Below are 18,744 nucleotides of genomic sequence, written 5' to 3'. Positions count from 1 at the left end.
TCTACATCTACTGTGTGTTTCTCTCTCTAGAACTACAGACGTCGAAGGAAGGACCCGTCGTTGGAACGTGACTATCAGACCAGACGGGGGGAAGGTGACGGGCTGAGGCGGTGGATACTGTGGAATTACTGTACTATGGGAAATGATTGCGTGCTCACTGCTCAGTGCATCAACCAACTCATTCTTTTGCCAATGGAAAATATATTACGTATGAGTTCTCTTAAACTTTAAAAAAAGTTAAGTTGTCTTGTCTTTATTTGAATTTTTTTTTTGTATTTGTTAGTTTTGCATCCAACTTTTGTAGATTATTGATTCGTCTCGATGAGAGAAATCGGAAAAGTAATTTTTCTTACTTTTAGCTAAGTATTTTGAAAAACAAACACTTTTTAGTAAAATAAGTGATTAAAATACTTGGATAAAAGTAATTTTTTTTAACTTTTTTGATTCCTCTCGTCGAAACGAATCAATAATCCACTAAAGTTTGGCGCAAAACTAACATATGTGAAATTGATCCTCTTTGGTCTATGTTTTTTGGACAGGATGAGACAATTCTAATTAGGACCGTTCATTTGCTGCAATCAACGGTTTGGATATATTTTTATTCTTTTACCGATACGAGTGTTCTTACCCGTAAGAGAGTGTGAAAAGATCTGAACTATTGAATCTGCTAATGGACGGTCTCGATCTAGACTATCTTGTCTAGTCTAAACCATTGGATTGAAAATGAACCGAACCTTTTTCTCTTGGCCAGACATCTGGATCAATTTGCATGCACCTCAATTAATTTGGCCGGAGTCTTAAAGTGGCCATACAAACTCTCAACAATTCCAATATTTGAAATGTTTGACTTGAATTTGAACTAATCATCTTTCATCAGTTTTTTAAAATTTTAATTATGCGTCTCAACAAGAATAATAGAAAAAGTTTGAAGATCTTCAATTGTCCTTTGAAATTTGTCTAACTCAATCCTAATAAGCTGACTTTTTAACATCCATGACTCTAAAGATCTGCATTTGAAGAGATCCGAACTTAAACTCATAAAATTAATCACTTGAAAAAAAAAAATCATGCATGTTGTTCATACACCTGTTTTAACCTTCAGACTTAAAACACCACCAAAATAATTAGTTTGATTGGTAAGTTATACCGACCCTGTTCCATTCTATCCAGAGCTCATGTGGTCGCAAGTTTAAATCCACCTGCAATAGTATTCCTCATGAACCACATGTTATGTGAGAGGACACCTTGTTCAACTCACGCCCTAGTGTGGCTGTGGCAAGGGGGTTGTTCTCTCCGGTTGAATGGCTAGCTACCCCGCAAGAACACCTCCCAGCCAAACATTCCACAGCAGGTAAGGAACCCTATGATCACGCCCAAGGGGTTGCCACCCGTTTGCGCTTCTTACCCTTTTTTATGGGGGGTAAAAGACAGAAGAAGATGATATCCTCAATTCAGTTTTCTATCAAGCCAAAGCTCCGCTTGAATAGCATTGCTCCAGATAGAAAAATAAACCAGTAGCTCAACACATACTATTCTAGGATTGAAACGAACAAATTCTATTCTAGAATTATCTTCCCCATCAACTGTGAATACTGGCAGCAAGTTTAAGATACACCATCCTGTTACATACAGAACTGCTATATGTCACCGCGCTTTGATAAACATACAGTAAACCCATGTTCTCGATCACACCCGTGGAACGAGAAACTTGTTCCAGCAGCATAAAATGTATTGGCAAGACAGATTCACCCTAAAAAGGAAGCAAAGATGAAACGTGAAATGCCGATGATAATTTAACTAGCCAAATGGAACGGGGATATGCCCTCTGTTTCATGGCAGTGGCATTGACCATGAGGGTAAGACTCTTCCTCCGTTCTGGCCGACCGGTGGATCCGAGAAATTATTTTCGATGTCAAAGTCGGAACCATCAAAATCAGGATCATTCAGAGAGTCGTCATGATAGTCCGACTCACTAAAATTGACAAACTGGGGACTTATGATTGGCTTTTTCATTACTCTTTTCTTCGAACGTCCAGTGCTTTCCATGAAATTACCATCATCTTTAGAACCTCCACCCAAAACCTTAGCCCCGTCTCTTCTCCTCTTCGCAGAATCAGAACTGCCATTACTACCGCTGCTGTTTTTCTCTGCCCCGTAGTATTCCTTGATTGTAGCTTCAATCGTTTCCAACACCCGATCTCCATACTTGCTTAACTTCACACTAAATGAAGCATAAAAAGCTGGCTAAGTAATAGCGCTTCCGCATAACCTTGTTTATAAAAGTGTTCTCACATGAACTAAGAACTTACTTGCCGATGCCATTAACCTCAAGAAGTTCTTCCTTAGTTCTGGGAATTCTCTTGCTGATATTGAGCAGCGTGGAGTTTCTAAGTTCAGAGACAAGAGACAGCACAGATCAACACATAATTTTGGTCATGAAATCTGTTGAAGGTCCAAGATAAAAGGGCAAGGGAACAAAAATTTCTACATGCTGAACCAAACACTATGGAAAAAGCTGAATATTTCCAATAGTAAACCTAGGGGTCTGTTTGATTAGGCAGAATAGAAAAGAGTGCTAGAAAGTGCAAACGGTAGAAACTGAAGTGTAACAAAGGAAAGGGATAATACACAATTTATTTTCTCGCATGCATATGATTAGGATGAAAAATGTGCAAGACACGAAAAAGAATTGTATTTGCCTATAGTTAACCTTACTTGTTTTAATAAAAGAAATTTGCCGAAGAACAAATTGTAATAAAAGAGGGGTGAACTTGGAATTCAAATTCTAGGTGAATTGCAAGAAATAAAAATTAAGTTTATATGCTCACTATACCAGATAGTTAAGTTTCGGGAAATTACTACCATTCTCCTTATAAACAACATATGAAAGGGTGTTTTTTTATTTATTTACCGTCCACCATTCTCCTGCTAATCAAGTGGTGAACCATAGAGCAAAAATCTTTACAAGAAACAATCGGAGGAGAAGGCCGCAACCAGCGGCAATACCATCAAATGGCAGGATTAGACCTCACCCGAATATATGGTATGCATTGACCCCTTCTGCAGCTTCTTTAAGAAGAAGAGTTCGAAGCTTCCGCAGAGCAGTATACAGTATGGCTGAGAGGTTCTGTGTACATTTGACAAATGTTGATCTGAACAGCTAGAACTTGAAGACAAAGGGAGTACAGAGAAATAGACAAATAAGGAACCAAACATACCGAGTCAACTTCGCGTAGAGGTTGGAGAGGAGTCTCCCTAAGTGGAGGACTTTGCCTTCCAGATATTAGCGAGCCTTTAGCTGGAGTTGCTCCAGATTTACTCTGTTTTGATGCATTAATGGAGGAAGGGAATCTGTGCATCAAGTCAGCCGAGATAAGACCAAATGTTCATATATAACTGAAGCAGAAAATTTCAGTGTGAATTAAAGAACCTTCCGTAAAGTCAATGTTAAAGTTGATCGGAACGCGTAAACTAAGATAACACGGGTTGTTGAAACATAGAGGACTCCATTCTTTTTGGGGCCAAAGACAAAAATTTCAAAAGTCGCTTCTTTTTCAGATATTTTGACGCTTATTTTTATTGTTTTTTGAAGGGTAAAAAAAAATTGAAATGAAGTTTTTCTATTTCATACTTTTCACATAAATCATTCCAAATGAAGTTATGTTTAATAGATTTAAACACAGAGGCATGGTGGTTGTAAATCGTCCTGTGCAGCATAAAGTCCAACTGAGATCAAAGTAATTACAAATGGTATCCAACAATAAGAAAACATCTTTAACCTTACGAAGAACTTCTTAAACATGACTTAAAGGATTTAACTTGCACCTTTTAGCAACATAAAAATGTTGATGACAAGTCAACAATGATGACAGAACACAAAAATATATCAGAGGCAAAAAAAAACTAAACCTTAATGTGATTTTCTGGCCACCAACGCTGAGATTGTAAGCCTTCGATGCATTCACCTGAAGACCATAAATACTAATGAAAACAGCAGTTCCCAGACATATACTCACAAATCCAGAAATTTCAGAAAAAGAAACAATGATTTGCTGCTGGCAATAGCACAGAAGTTTTAATAACAAATATAACTAAAGCCAAACCTTTATTACAGATGATATGGATCCATAAACATCGCTTTTCTTTACATCCTCCACTAGAAAATCCTCTACAACAAGATGGTGCAATATGCGGGAAGCTTCACCTTTGGCAAGATGTTTTCCGGCCCCATGCAGCTTCAAAGTATTATGGTTGTGTTTCTTCACCTAGGTATTGACATTAGAATGAAAAAACAAGGGGGGAAAGAAATGAAACAACTATAATTTACAACTAACCGAACTTACAAATTGGTTTAAGGAACCCCTGTAGACTTCCAAGATATGAGACGATGAGAAATGTTGCCCTGTTGACTTCACTATTTCAACCTAAGCATTGTATAGAATGCAGCAAATTCAGGAGATATCCACAAAGCGCAAAGATGTACATAAATTAAAAGCATATTATGTATTTTTCACAGGAAAACTATCAATTGGGCAAAAAGAAAAAACCAAAGAAAATGGTATAATTTCTAACCAAATGCTTTGCAATCTCAGTGACATCCTTCTCAATAAAGCTTTTTGTCTTGGAACAATTGTCACATGTTCCTTTGCAGTTGAGAGAATCAAATTTTTCCCCAAAATGAATAAGTTGCAGGAGACGTCGGCAATCCACATCATTTTCACAGTAACTGACCTGAAAATAGTACCGTCAAAGAAATTTGTTGATTGAAAAAATGACTATGACTGCAAGAACTTAATGATATTGAGAAGTACCATTCTCCGGATATTGTCAGTATTTGTTTCGAGTATCCTTCCTGGATTACCCATATTTGTGCTCTTAGAACCAGATGTCCAAGGACTTTGCTCCGCAGCTCCTTGAGTGATCATATGCTTAAGTCTGATCTGCGAATATGGAAGCAAATCTTTGAAATTTAAGTCATATAAAAAAGAATAGGATGAAAGCAAAAGAAAAAGCATATATCCTGATGTCAACCACAGCCAATGTCCAATTGCAGGGTTCCAATTACCCAAGTTAGGTAGAATAAAGCTGGGTTAGATTAGAGTAACTTACATAATCACTATAACTGTAATACAAAATGCAAGATGAAAGCTGACCATCTCTGCCAGCCCGACCACATTCCTGTAGCAATGATATCCCATATTAGCTAATTGTTATGTTATTAATATCATTGTATATTTTTACAAACGAGAGTGACATTACTACTAAGCAAAATCCAATGGCTCTCACATATATACCTGATGGTAGCCTTCTATGGATTTAGGGAGGGAGTGATGAATAACAAAGCGAACATCTGGTTTGTTGATACCTGAAATATCAATGTTAAAATATATGCATGTGATAGATTCAAAGGCATCACCAGATGTCATGACTCATCACAACATACCCATTCCAAATGCCACGGTTGCGCATATAACATTGATCTCGTCCTTGCTCCACTGTTTCTGAACAAAAGCACGTTGAGCAGGATCCATACTCCCATGGTAAAAAGCTGCTTTATGCCCACATTCCTGAGAGTTGAATAACTTCTCATAAATGATCAAAAATATTTTTCAGGCATTTGACACTTTTTGACTAGTACATTCTAGCCTCAAGCTTTTACTAAGATCTGGAAATCAGGTGTCTCAAGTTCACTGTTGAGGTATAACAATTTATACATGGTTGAAAAGGGGATGAACCGCCACCATCATAAAAGCTTCTCTCACTTTCATAGAAAGCCCTGCATATAAGGTTGCCAGCATGGGATTATGGACTTCCTAGTTCCTTTGGACTGTTCATTAATCATTAGAGTGCATTGTTTGCCCATACAACCAATAATTAGAACGCAGCAGTATCAAGGAAAAACCAAATTTCATTGCAATTCGGTGAAGAAACATGTTCGATAGTCCTTGAAAGATGCCCACGACTAATCCATCGAAATCTATATCTGATCGATTTTGACAAAAGGGTCTCCAAAAACCTTCAGATCAGAACTGAAAATGTTTAACAACAGTTTTTGAGAACTGAGAAATATTACCTGCAAAGAGGTTATCATAGAGGAGAGGGATAGAGAGAGAAATAGAGAAGATGGAATTCTTTTCTGGTTGTGTATGAAAAACGTTCATCCATTTAAGGAAAATAATGAGTATCATACTGAAAGCCGGCATGTTTTGAGGAAGCTATAGAAAAATGGGACATGTGTCCAATGCACTGCCCCACGACAAGAGTGAAATGTGTCTATTGCCTCTTTTACTCTGTCCTCTAGTAAACCTGCTATTAGAGTCGGCCAATGATGTCCAAAGCTGTGATTGCCAAAGCCAGTCTCATGGGGCATGCCATGACATGGTTAACCGAAACTGCCTGTCACCTGTGGCATGGCAACCAAACCACAAGCACCTTACAGTATCCTAAACATGACTGATCAAGGCGCAACATAGCATATTGTCCACATGGCACCCTCATGGAATCTTGTCAGTTTGCCTACAGGTGTTACTAACACATACTTAAAAAGGAGGACGATCAAGATGACGACCATCGTCTCACATGCAATGCAAAACCAAAGTCTACAGTGGCGCCAAATGAACTACTTTCATGACTGCATCGGTCATGCCAAGCTAAGAAGCACTGATATGGCCACATGAAGCTGAAGGAATGAAGATCCAAAAGGCAGGAATATGATCAAATTGTCATCTTATCACATGTTGTTAAGATTATCTCAAGTTTTCAACTAGACACCGACTCAAGGGCATACCAGCATAAATGACATTGATGTACTATAAAGAAGGTAAAAGCCAAGTTTAATATAATCGTCAATCAACTAGCTGCAGGAAAATTGTGGATATTGAGGAGGCTCGTGAATCTATCATCCAAGTGCAACAATCCTTCCACGTAAGATAATAAAGCTTGCATATGAAGGGACGAACCTGCAATTTTTCAGCAACTTTTTCACAGTCCATTCTTGAGAGACAATATATAATTCCGCATTCATCAAAATGCTTTTCTCTAATGAAATTGTCAATGTCTTCAACACATTTTTTTGTCTTGGGAAACACAGAATACCTGTGATATTCAGAAAGCACAGTTGTGAAATTCAAAAAGGGAGATCATTTCAACTTTCAGCAACCCGAATTTCCATTCGAGAATTACCGCAAATTTGGACGGTTGAAACTTTGCCGAAAAACAATGCAGTTAACAAGACCAAGAGCCTGCACTACATCTTCTTTGACACTAGCTGTGGCAGTTGCAGTCAAAGCCAACACTGGTGTAGTGGGAAACTTCTGTTTCAAGATACCAAGACCCTGAACAAGAAACAGCAAGTTATTAAACTTAGGATTTGAACTCCAACGTAGAGATGTAGAGTCTTAAAAACCCTTAATAAAAGCCACAACCTGATAGTCTGGCCTGAAATCATGGCCCCATTGGCTTACACAATGAGCTTCATCAATAACAATCCGAGCAAGCAATTCACGAGCATGTAGGCTCTCCAAATTTCGTATCAGAACATCACTCCTGCACTTCAAAGAAAAAACATAAGCATATTTGGCACTTAATGCAGTTCAACCCTAAAGTACTTACAAATCTTTAACAATTATCTGATTAGTAATATCTGGCTTTGAAGAAACTCGTCATATGTTAGAAGGCTAGTGATTCATTACAATTTTTATGCCTTCGTAATTAACTATGTTTAAGGTGTTTGAGAGAGGAATGCTACCAAAATTTGTGGAAATCGTTACAAAGTGAAATAACCATCACTCACCTGGCAACTTTCTCGGGTGTGACGTATAAAAGCTTGTAGTCGCTATAATCTGAGCAAAGCTCTCTGAGAATCTCCTGTTGCTCGCTCCATTCCATATTTGCACTTAAATAAGCAGCACGTATATTAGCCTACAGCGAAACTCAGGGAAAAAATTGTCACGTTAGGTAAGACATCTTATGAAACCAGATGAAAACAAAGGTGTTTCCAAACTCAAAATCTAGCATTCAGTACCTGCAATAGATGCATTATTTGATCTTGGATGAGTGACACGAGAGGTGAAATTACCAACGTTATTCCTGGATAAACAAGAGCAGGGAGCTGCAAGCAAACCATTCTCAAAACATTTCCAGACCCAATATATCCTAATTCCAAAAGAACTAAACAAAAATTGCACTAAAATTAAGCGCGTAACACCCATCAATCCATCATGTAATCTACGGAAGTAAGACAACTAACACTTGCACCTTTCGGGAAGATAAACCTTGCTTTACTAAACACAAACTGGAACGTCAAATCAAATGCATTTGTAAGGAAGTTTAGAGCAAACCATTAGTATTTATTTATATATTTATATAGGGTAAAACCACATGCAAAAAAACATTAAACAGCACACTCTAAGTTTTTGCTATTATAATTTATTAGCTTCATCTTATAAGATCCAAAATTCGTAACAGATGGCTATAAATAATCTGGGAAGTGGGAACATATTCTTAGCATGACCATAATCAAGCACCTTCATTGAGGAATATGAGAAGACACTACTGTACCTGATATGTCAGGCTTTTTCCTCCTCCAGTTGGCATCAAAACAAAAACATCATGCCCACTCATTGAAGCATTGATCACCTCCCTCTGATTGGGGCGAAAGGAGTGATTTCCAAAATATGTCTTGTTACATTCCTGAGAGCAGAACCACCACAAACATTTTTTTTCCCCTTTCAATAAGTAACACCAACATATCATTAACAATGACAGAAGGGGCCCAACCTTGTGAAAAAATACAACCATACCAATCTTTATATATCTACAGGGACGTACAAAACCATATACACTTCCACACACATTAAAAAATGAGAATGACAATGACTGAAAGAAGTTGACCCATCAATAGAACATAGAAACAAAAGAAAAAGGAGGTTTTTGCACTGATGTGGTACACACCTCCAGTTTATTTGTCCAAGGGAAATCCCGTCTACTCCAATTTTTGTCATTTGAACCTTCTATATAATTGACATCAGAATACTTCGGAATAAACTGTTCTCGCTCCACAGGGAATGTGGAAGCACCAAACCCATCCACGGAAGAGAATGAATTCCACCTATCATTTCCATTTGGCCCGTTAGAGATGTAAGACTGGGCATCGGATCTCATGGAGTCAATCCTGAATGCAGATGTTGGAGGGGTATCATATTGAAAAGCCCTAGGTGGGGCTGTGGATGCAGAAAACTGGGATTTTTGTCTTTCATCATTAACTGACGTATTTCGAAGATATTTCTCAAGCTGTTGAACTTGCTTATTCAGCTGCAACCTAATGGTCAGATAGAGACATGTATTAGACAAATATGGTATATTTTGTATCTTGCAAGAAGAACAGCATGAAGATGAATGGGAACAACGCATAGATTTGGCCAGTAGATCAACATCCACCGACTAGAGTATACATATAAAGGGGGAAAGAAAATGAGAAAAAGATGAAAGAAAGGATAAGAATACTAGGCAATTAAGCAATAAAATCCACTTTGGATCATTGGTGATGGGTCTTGTTTCCCAGGATTCCTATGCTTCTTCATCTCGACATGTGTTCTTCTCATATGAACTCTGGCCTTTCTGGCCTATGTGAAAAACAAAACCCAAAACAGGGGGAGAGGCAGACCTATCTTGGCGAAGCTTATCTATCTGATCTGTACTCAAGTCAACATTGTCGAGAAGATCATTTGATATGGCAATTAGCATGTCCTTCATATCTTGCAAATGATTTGAGGCTTCTGGACACAGTCCTAGCTGTATTATTCTCAGGAATCAGACTTTAGCTGCTGTGAGAAAATTGAGAAGGCGTTGAAATAACTAAGATAACAAAACCACTTTACATACCCTAAAACCATGACTGCAGTTCAAGCACAATTCCGATGGCAAACATGTCTCCTCATTTCTCAAAGCATCATTTCTATCTACAGTTGGAGTAATAGGTGGAAGCTTTGAAATTGACGGTTGAGGTGTACAAGTCGATTGGTAGTGTTCCATAACTATTTGGTCCACGTCAATATTCTGAATCACAAAGTTCAATGTAAGATACACAATAGTATGCTCAGAAACTAAAATTTTTACATGGCAAAAGAGATGGAGTTCACCCTAATGACAACCAAGTTTCTAGTATTATATAAAAAAGGATGACAGCAAAACCAATCCCTAGGTTGATTCTCTATTCAACATGGAAATGGAAATAACTTGAGAGTCCCAACCTGAATGATTTCTTGTCAAGTTCACCTCAAATATAAGGTTCTGGTGAAAGTTTATTTTCATTTGATTCTCTCTCTCATGTCATCAGCTAAAGTAATAAATTACCTCAAGTATGTCATCATCATCAGCACAGGCATGAGATAGTCCGTTAGCTTGGTTTGTATGCGCCATATGATTGCCAAAAGTTTCATTTGTAGTTTGTGCATGGAAACTGTTGACTGTTGACCTGTACCCCTCATTTTGCCCCCTTGCAACCTTTCCAGCTTCATCCACTTCACTTGGATGAAATGGAAAAGAATTGCCCATGCACTTTGTGGGTTCACTACTAAATTTTGCATTTGTTCCACTTGAGTCCTTGTGTGTTGCCATATGTCCAGAAAATTTGTTCTCTATGTCAGATGGGCTTTGCTGGGTAGTTCTTCTAACATTCTGTGATGAATGATTACTAACATCCTTAAGAACTGGTACAGTTTTTCCAGGTTTTACATAGTTCCTGCAAGACAATTGACCACTGGAAAGAACCTGCCAAGCCTGCCAAAAGGATAAATACGGGAGGTAAACACCACATGAGGAAGATGATCACAACACCGCGCACACCAACCAGAGCCATGTATACTTTCTGATTGTGTATTAGTAAAAGTCAATGAAAACTATTAGCATCCAACCAAAGCTCAATGAAGGCACAGTATTTGTAATGTGATAAAATGATAATATAGTTAGAAAATTAAATGCATGAGCGAGTGGATAGAAGAGAGGGAATAGATACCCTCAAGCCATACACACAAAATCATAACAAAAATTGTAACTATGATATCCTCATCACAAAATCTGCATATTAGTGAAACATAATGAATAATTAATAAGCAAATATCATAAATAGTGACACGGAAAGAAAGATATTAATATTAGCTTAGTTACCAACTGATAATCAAGGTTCCCAATAGTATCCTCACCTTATCAATTTGCGTTCTCTGCACACTTGGAAGATTCAGAACTTGACAAGCCATCAACCTAAACAAAATGGAAAGAATAAGATGATGAAACAAAAAGATGCAATTATTGGTTGACTTCGATACCATATGATTTATATGAACTTGCTTAAATCCGAGGAAACATTTTATCCCAGGGCTCTACATTTAAAAGTAAACAGAACAAGAAGGACTTGCAATTATAAACTTCACTTGTGCATTCAATAACAGAGAAACATTTTTCACTCCTGACGGCTTAGAGTGTGGATTCAATATTGGAAAAATAGTTCCTTGGGCCATAATAAGATGGTAATTAGGGTGATTCGAGATGGGGAAAATAAAGTTCGTAGACCCTAATGAGATACATTAGAGACAAAGACACGGTGAGTCTGCAAGAGAGCATCGTCAACTAAAAAAGAACTAACTCAGGAAATGTGCTAAATCTACTCAGAAATTATATTATTCACCTACACCACAAGGATGCAATTGCCAAAGAAACATTGAAGGTGCGTCTAATGAATTCTCGTCTCCAATAAAGTTCCTCGATATTCCCTCATACTCCAGCAAAAAAAAAATTAACAAGAGGTGCAGGGGAAATGACAAAATATAAGTTTATGCACACAAAAGAACTGAACAATGAACAAACAAGTAACGCAGGTTATAAACAACAATAGCAACATACCTTGCGCTTGTGGATTCTTCAGTAAGTGGTTTTTGTTTTGACAATGAGAAAAGAAAATTTGAACTCAATAACTCCTTTTGGTTTGAAAAGCTGTCATGTGCATTAGCATGTTGCAGCCAGTTAACTTTCAGAGGTTTATCAACACATTTAGTACCTCCAACTGAATTGCCTCCACTGCATACCAACCACAAATAAAACAAGACCAAATAAATAAACGTGAAAAAGAAATAGAATACTTCAGAACGCAATGATTAGCTTGCCTCGTGTGCTTTTGGTTCATCATTACTTAACATCTTTGCCTAATGCAACTTATGGTTCACCGCTTGAAATTGCATCCAGAAACAGCAACTTGCCAAATGTAATTCTCCTCACAGTATCATCAGGAGTACGAAATCCTAAAAACAGCAATTAAAGTTCATAGTAATTCACGAAAACATAGGACGAGACAATATGAAAACCCATAATAGTGAACGGCTGACCAATGGAACATAAAAGAAAACGAGCAGCCATGTATTAAATACGAGGGGCATAATAATATAACACCGTATTGATTGGTCTTGCCTTGCTTAATTTCCTTTAGTCATCAGTGAAGGCATCTCATTAACCTCGTTAACTTCAGTGCTGCTGCTTCATTGTACGACTGTGGCCCTGTAATCAAAACCTTCAATTGAACCGGCAAATAAGAGAGCCATTAAAGCCAGATAAATCATAGGTGATCCGAAATAATAATGTGATCCCTGATTTAACATGCTCTGAATGTGGAATGCAAGTAATACATGCCCCCTATATGCAGCTACCTTCAGATAACCATGAATCTGGATTGAAAGTCTAATAGCGCATCTTGTAAAAATATATATATATATATATATATATATATATATATATATATATATATATATATATCAGCAAGATCGACTGGCAATCATCAGTCTCAGTGTACGTAGAAAATCCAGCCTTTTCCTTTTAAAACTCAAGTGTCCGGCCCAGCTTCCACGCACTTTTCCCAGTTCCCCGCAGGACTACGAGTTACTCTCTCATTTGTTAAAGCAACTCAATCGATTAAAAACAGCAAACCAAAAGGGGCCCCAATTTCAAATTTGGCAAAAAGTTCAACAAAACCTTGACATCAACGTGCATTCCTTTTATAACAGCAATTCAACATACATAACATTTTAAACCCTGGAAATTGAAGCTATAATCATTCAATGAACCTAAAAGACGACAATCACCATAACTACCGCTATCACCATAACTCAAGTGAACCAAAACCTTGAAATCAGTGAACCAAAATTCCCCGCTTTCAGATTTGGTGAAACGTTCAACCAAACCTTGAAATCAATGTGCATTGGTTTTATAACAGCAATACACAACATAAACAACGTATGAACCCTAGAAATTGAAGCTATAACCGGTCAATGAAAGTACGAGACGACATTCACCGTAATTACCGCTATCTCGGACCGTGTGTGATAAATTAATAATACTTCGGAAAAATCGCCAGAAGGAGAAGAACTGACCGGTGACGATGGAGATTTGAGCGTTATCGGTCTCTGGTGAGTGGTGCAGGCTTGGTGAGTGGGCTCTGGCTTCGGTGGCCGCCGATGTAGAGAGAGAAAGTGGGGGTATGAGCGAGAGAGAGAGTGGAGGAGGGAAATGCTGTTTCAAATGAATACCTCGATAGCGTTGGCGGGCTAGGGATCGAAATGGAAGTGGAAAATTTATCACATTCGTTTTGCAGCTTTTACTCAAACCTTCTGGATTAAATTACGCTACTGCCCTTGGCGGTTGTTGTTATTGCAGAGGCCTCCAGTAGTTCTTGAAATGGCAGTGGAGGGTTAAATTTTAGAGGAAATTTCAATTTGACCCCATGTGGTTTGACGTTGGTGCACTCTTGACGTCACAGAATATCCCTCCGTTCCAATTTATTTGGGGAAGGAAGGCCTAAAAATACATCCTCATTCCTTATCCAACTTAAGTATTCATCATCCACTTTTTGAACTGTTATGATTTCATCCCTATTTTTTTTAATACCAAAAGTGCCTTATATCAATACACTTGTAATAAAAGAAGATAGGATGATAAGCCAAGGCATGCTGTGAAAATACAAAATTACCCCTCGTAGGATTACGCTTGTAGTTTGAGTTGAAGGATATGGTCGTCATTTCGTCTTGTTTGAAAGATCTAAAAGAATGTAGGATGGCTAGCCAAGCCACAATGTGAAATTACCAATTTGTCCTTATAGTTTGTCAACGGTGGAGTTAAGATATGAGGGTATTTTAGGCATTTCAGTGTTAGGTCTTTTGCTTAGTCAAGAAGAAAATGAGGTACAAAAAAAATCTTTCTTTTCCCTAATTTAAGGGATATTGTTTTTTATAGGTACAAAAAAAAATCTAAAAATCTTTCTTTTCCCTAATTTAAGGGATATTGGTTTTTTAAAGTACAAAAAAAAAAAACTCTTTTCCCTAATTTAAGGCAAGCCAAGCTACCAAGTTAAAAGACAAAATTACCCTTGTAGATTTCGTCTTTCAAATATTTTTTGGATGTCTTGAGTTGAGGTTCTTTTAGGTCCTACTTTGCTTAGTCAAGAAGAAAAGGTTTTTCGAGGGTATTTTAGATATTTTAGGTCCTCCTTTGCTTAGTAAAAAAGAAAAGACTTTTGGGATATTTTAGGTCCTACTTTGCTCAGTCAAGAAGAAAATGCTTTTTCAAGAGTATTTTAGGTTTTTAAGGTCTTTCTTTACTTAGTCAAGAAGAAAATGCTTTTCGGAGGTATTATAGGTCCCCTTTTGCTTAGTCAAGAAGAAAAGGCATTTCATATGTATTTTAGGTATTTAGGTCCCTCTTTGCTTTGTTAAGAAGAAAAAGCTTTATACATCTTCTCAATCTAACCATTAGAAAGAAATCTCTCTCTCTCTCTCTTTTTCTCGTTCCTCCTAGATCTCCCTCGATCTGTCTCTCATCGATCCCTCTGTAATTCAGATGAAGATAGACGCATCAATTTCTCAATCGTAGATTCTTACGCACAAAGAAAGAAGCAACTATGTGGTCAGATTCTCTTATATTTCATAACCTTAGACTATGATTTTGTTAGAACTTCAAATCATAAGTATTTTGAGTGGTCTCTTCTTTCTGGGGTTTTCTAATTGTTTTACTTTTATGGTTCTATTTTTTTTCAACATCAATGCTTGATAGTTTGTTGTGTGCTCTTAGCAAACCAAGCTCTAATTTTGTTCGATATTTTTGGAGAAAGACTCTTTTGCGGTAAGGTTTTATAGTTATTTTTCAAAACACAAAGACGAAAAAGCCTCATTATTTGCATAGTTTTAGAATCTAATCCATGACATTATCTTGATTATTGTTGCTATTGTTTGAGAATGAATTTATATTTTAATCCAAAGACCTATTTCTTTGATCTATGTTTATGCAATGTTTAATTTGTCCTGATGGAATCAGAAATACCGTTCCTTATAATCCATTTTTTTAACAAGGTTGAACTATTTGTGACTTTCTTCAGTTTTAGTGCATATGTTGGATTAAATTACTTGTATAATCTATGAAATTACAATAGTCTTAATTAATTATTTGAGTCTACAAAATTAAAAATATTTTGGTACTCCAAAATAGTGTTCTATATGTTATTTTTTCCGTACAAGAACTCCTTTTGTATTGCTTAAAAATACTATCTTCTTCTTTTTTCTTTTTAAAATGACCTTTCATTCAATTACTTACTCTTACGACTTCTTTATTTCCATAACAATATCCTAATCCAAACTATCTTACATACATGAACAGTTAATAGTTACACTAATGAGCACACAACAGCGTGCGAAGCATGCGGAATTACACTAGTATATATATATGGGTACAGAAATTTGGGACTCAAAACTTATCTTGGGGGTCCTCGGCGTTATTTTAGGGATTTGCAAAACTAATTTCCTAAATTCACGGTTTCCTTTTTTGTTTCAAAACTGCTTAAAAGGTTATAATCCCCATCTTCATGAAAAACAGGCAACTGAACCTCCCACCAATTGCTTTCCCATTCCGTCCCACTGTGTCTCTCGTCCCAAACGCCGTCCAGAAGAGTAAGAACATCTCTCTCTCTCTCTCTCTCTCTCTCTCTCTCTCTCGTCCTCCGAAGTCCTCCACTCATCATCCACAAAAACAGCCGCCGCCATTCACTAGTCCTCCCTCCAATGGGCGGCGATCCACTCGTCCTTCGACAACAGTCGCCACCATCCATCAACAGCCACCATGTTGGAGTTCGGATCCCTATCGGAGACCTTGAAGACTATAGGTAGAGTCAACGAATCAAGCAAGCCATGCAATGGCCTGTCGCCATCGAAACTCCCAACGTTGTCGTGCAGATCGGAATTCAACAAGAAAGCCTCACGAATTGAGTTGGGCGTCCACGCTGCAATTTTATTTCAGAGTTGAGGTTTGTGTTGGCTCTATATTGATGCTGTTGTTGGTTAATCTGTTCGGTCCATTTGTTGTTGCTACTGATTTGTTCTTGATGGTCGTGAATGACCCTCAGTTTTAGGGTCTTGCAGATCTTATTAGTGGATGATAGTTGCTGATGTTACTAATAAGAAGACTTTGCTCTATAAGGCTTTTGATTGGGCTTTCCCGATACTGCTTGTGCTTTCATATTTATCGTGTCCACGTTGTAATCGTCATGGTAATTTAATCATGTAATGTTATGGTAATTTAGCCATGTTCTTATTTTTTTTTATGGTAATTTAGCCATGTTTTTGCTTTTAAATTGGTAAATAAAGTCCATATGGTTTTGGGGAATTGGTTGTCCATTATTTAGATTGCAATAGAGAATGTATTCTTTTGATTGTGGGCATTTAGAATAGCTTGATAATGAATTCTGCTTCGATCTGGATAAATTATCAAACATGGGTAATTTACCACCAAAATTTAATGTTGCACGGTAGATTCACAGGAAAATTTCGTGATGAACAAGACTGTGAACATCTTATTTGGGACATATATTGGTCATGTAAGATTGATCATCAACACAAAAAATGATATGTATTGGCCTACTTGAAATGATAAAGTGATCAATTTACCACCAAAAATAGAATTGAGCAATCAGTGGAATCTGTTAGAAGTTTGAAAATAATGATCTGTTCTTCCCCCTATTGTAGCCGTAAATTAAGAGAGTGAAATTCATCTGTACCCCCCCCCCCCCCCCCCTCTCTCGCTCTCTCTCTCTCTCTCTCTCTCTCTCTCTCTCTCTCTCTCTCTTATATATGTTATATATATATATATATATATATTACAAATTAGAATAAAGGGTAATAAAGATAATTTACATATTGCAAGAATGAAATCATAAGCATGAAAAAAGGGGGAATGAATTTTTACATGGCATAGAAAAATAGGATAAATATTTAAATATTTCATTTATTTGTACAATCTTTAAGTTGGAGACAAAAATGATAAATTTTTGAAAAGCTTGAAATTTTTAAGAGTATCCTTTACTTTTTGATTTTGGATGAAAGTGCACTCTCTCCGATGCATAAGAGAGGGGCATTAAATAAATATTTCAAAGTCAATTTAAATTTGGACAATTTTTTTTTCGACCTGAAAAATCGAAAAAAGAGACAAACAAAACAAGACGAATGAAGTTGGCACATAAATTATTGTGCTTGTCGGCCCAATCGCACTGTCGTTGACTCCATACATCTTAACATCGAACATTAACTTAGTAAAAACAAATTAAAAATAGTCTGTTGTGTATTTCTTGTATTATTTTTTATTTCCTGCTTGTGAAATTGTGATTTGTTTGCTGAGTTTCATGTGACCGATCAACTTGATTTTCTGCACCTAAGTTAGGGGTGTGCACGGGTCGGACGGGGGTCGGTCCCGAACCCGATTCGACTGGTCGGGTATTGATTTTTTGGGTCCCGAACCCGAACCGAAGGAGTGGGGGTAACCGTCCACGTGCCTGGTTTTTTTGGGCCGGGCGGGGTCGGGTTTTGGTTGGGCCGGGTCAAAACCGAGGTAAAACTATATGAATTCATTGCCTTTTTGTCGAGTTAGGTCGGGTAAGAAAAAACAGCACCCCGAGTCCCGAACCGAAAACTGATATTTTTGGAAAAATGTACTCGTACCCGACCGAACCACATGTTTGGCCCCGCCCGAAACCCTTCGGGTCGGGTCAGTCGGAGCTCGGTTTTTTTGCACACCCCTACACCTAACTATCAAACATGTTAAGCTCTGTAAGGTGAACAGTTTAGATTTTTCTCCCTAGACAAGGCTCTTATGGTCGGCAAACCCCAACACATTTCCTACTTTACTCCTCCAATTTTCTGACCCCCGTAAAACTATGCATACAAAAAATGCAAATTGCTTTGGGTGAGACCCATCATGAAGTTTCGTAAAAATAATTAGAGCCGCTCAATGATTAGAATCTATTTTTGAGGATCTTATAAAAAATAGACTTTATCGAATATCAATAAGAGTTTGATGAATTCTTTGAGCAAAGCACTGATTAAGTCATTATTAATATTCAATTAAGTTGCTTCTTATAAAAAATATTTTGAACAAATTAAGCGACTATGTTAGGGTCTGTTCCAGAACGTGAATAAGAACTTATTTTTTGTTCAATAATAAGGCTTGTTTTACAAAAATAAAAAGAATGTACTTATTTTTTCAGAATTTATATAGGTACCAATGGGTGCCGGACCGTCTCCGGCCACCGGACAGCCGATCCGAACCGTTCAAAAATTCTTAAAAAAAAAAATCGAGGGGGCTTTCTCGTGAATCAACGGCATCCGAGGTGTGTAGGGTGCTTGATCCGAGCACCTCTTTTTCATGTATATGATTTCACACGAA

At 37.4% G+C, this 18,744-nt stretch overlaps 2 protein-coding genes across 3 annotated transcripts in view; both read right to left on the bottom strand.

Annotated features, from left to right (window-relative positions):
* Positions 1 to 18,744, bottom strand: part of LOC131308783 (uncharacterized) — a 51,178-nt gene that overhangs the window by 3,447 nt on the left and 28,987 nt on the right. The gene's annotated exons all lie outside the window — the stretch shown is intronic.
* LOC131308772 (ATP-dependent DNA helicase Q-like 4A) lies at positions 1,543 to 13,795 on the bottom strand. 2 transcript variants are annotated; one of them, XM_058335787.1, is made up of 27 exons: positions 13,416 to 13,795; positions 12,442 to 12,559; positions 12,159 to 12,293; positions 11,899 to 12,072; positions 11,202 to 11,259; positions 10,354 to 10,779; positions 9,883 to 10,056; positions 9,665 to 9,792; positions 8,953 to 9,319; positions 8,560 to 8,691; positions 8,024 to 8,110; positions 7,793 to 7,920; positions 7,425 to 7,545; positions 7,183 to 7,334; positions 6,960 to 7,095; positions 5,444 to 5,567; positions 5,295 to 5,365; positions 5,110 to 5,178; positions 4,812 to 4,940; positions 4,573 to 4,731; positions 4,344 to 4,424; positions 4,104 to 4,265; positions 3,910 to 3,965; positions 3,219 to 3,351; positions 3,033 to 3,127; positions 2,310 to 2,387; positions 1,543 to 2,221 (listed from the first exon to the last, which is right to left on the bottom strand). In XM_058335787.1, exons 3-27 carry the CDS (start codon positions 12,179 to 12,181, stop codon positions 1,831 to 1,833), a joined length of 3,654 nt encoding a protein of 1,217 aa, XP_058191770.1. In that variant the 5' UTR covers positions 12,182 to 12,293; positions 12,442 to 12,559; positions 13,416 to 13,795; the 3' UTR covers positions 1,543 to 1,830. The 2 variants fall into 2 exon arrangements, with proteins under 2 accessions (XP_058191770.1, XP_058191771.1); XM_058335788.1 differs by having other exon boundaries at positions 13,423 to 13,795.

The sequence above is a fragment of the Rhododendron vialii genome, chromosome 11a (assembly GCF_030253575.1).
Source record: "Rhododendron vialii isolate Sample 1 chromosome 11a, ASM3025357v1".
Lineage (NCBI taxonomy): Eukaryota > Viridiplantae > Streptophyta > Magnoliopsida > Ericales > Ericaceae > Rhododendron > Rhododendron vialii.
The sequence above is the reverse complement of the archived record's forward strand: the minus strand, read 5'-3'. Positions and strand labels throughout refer to the sequence as shown.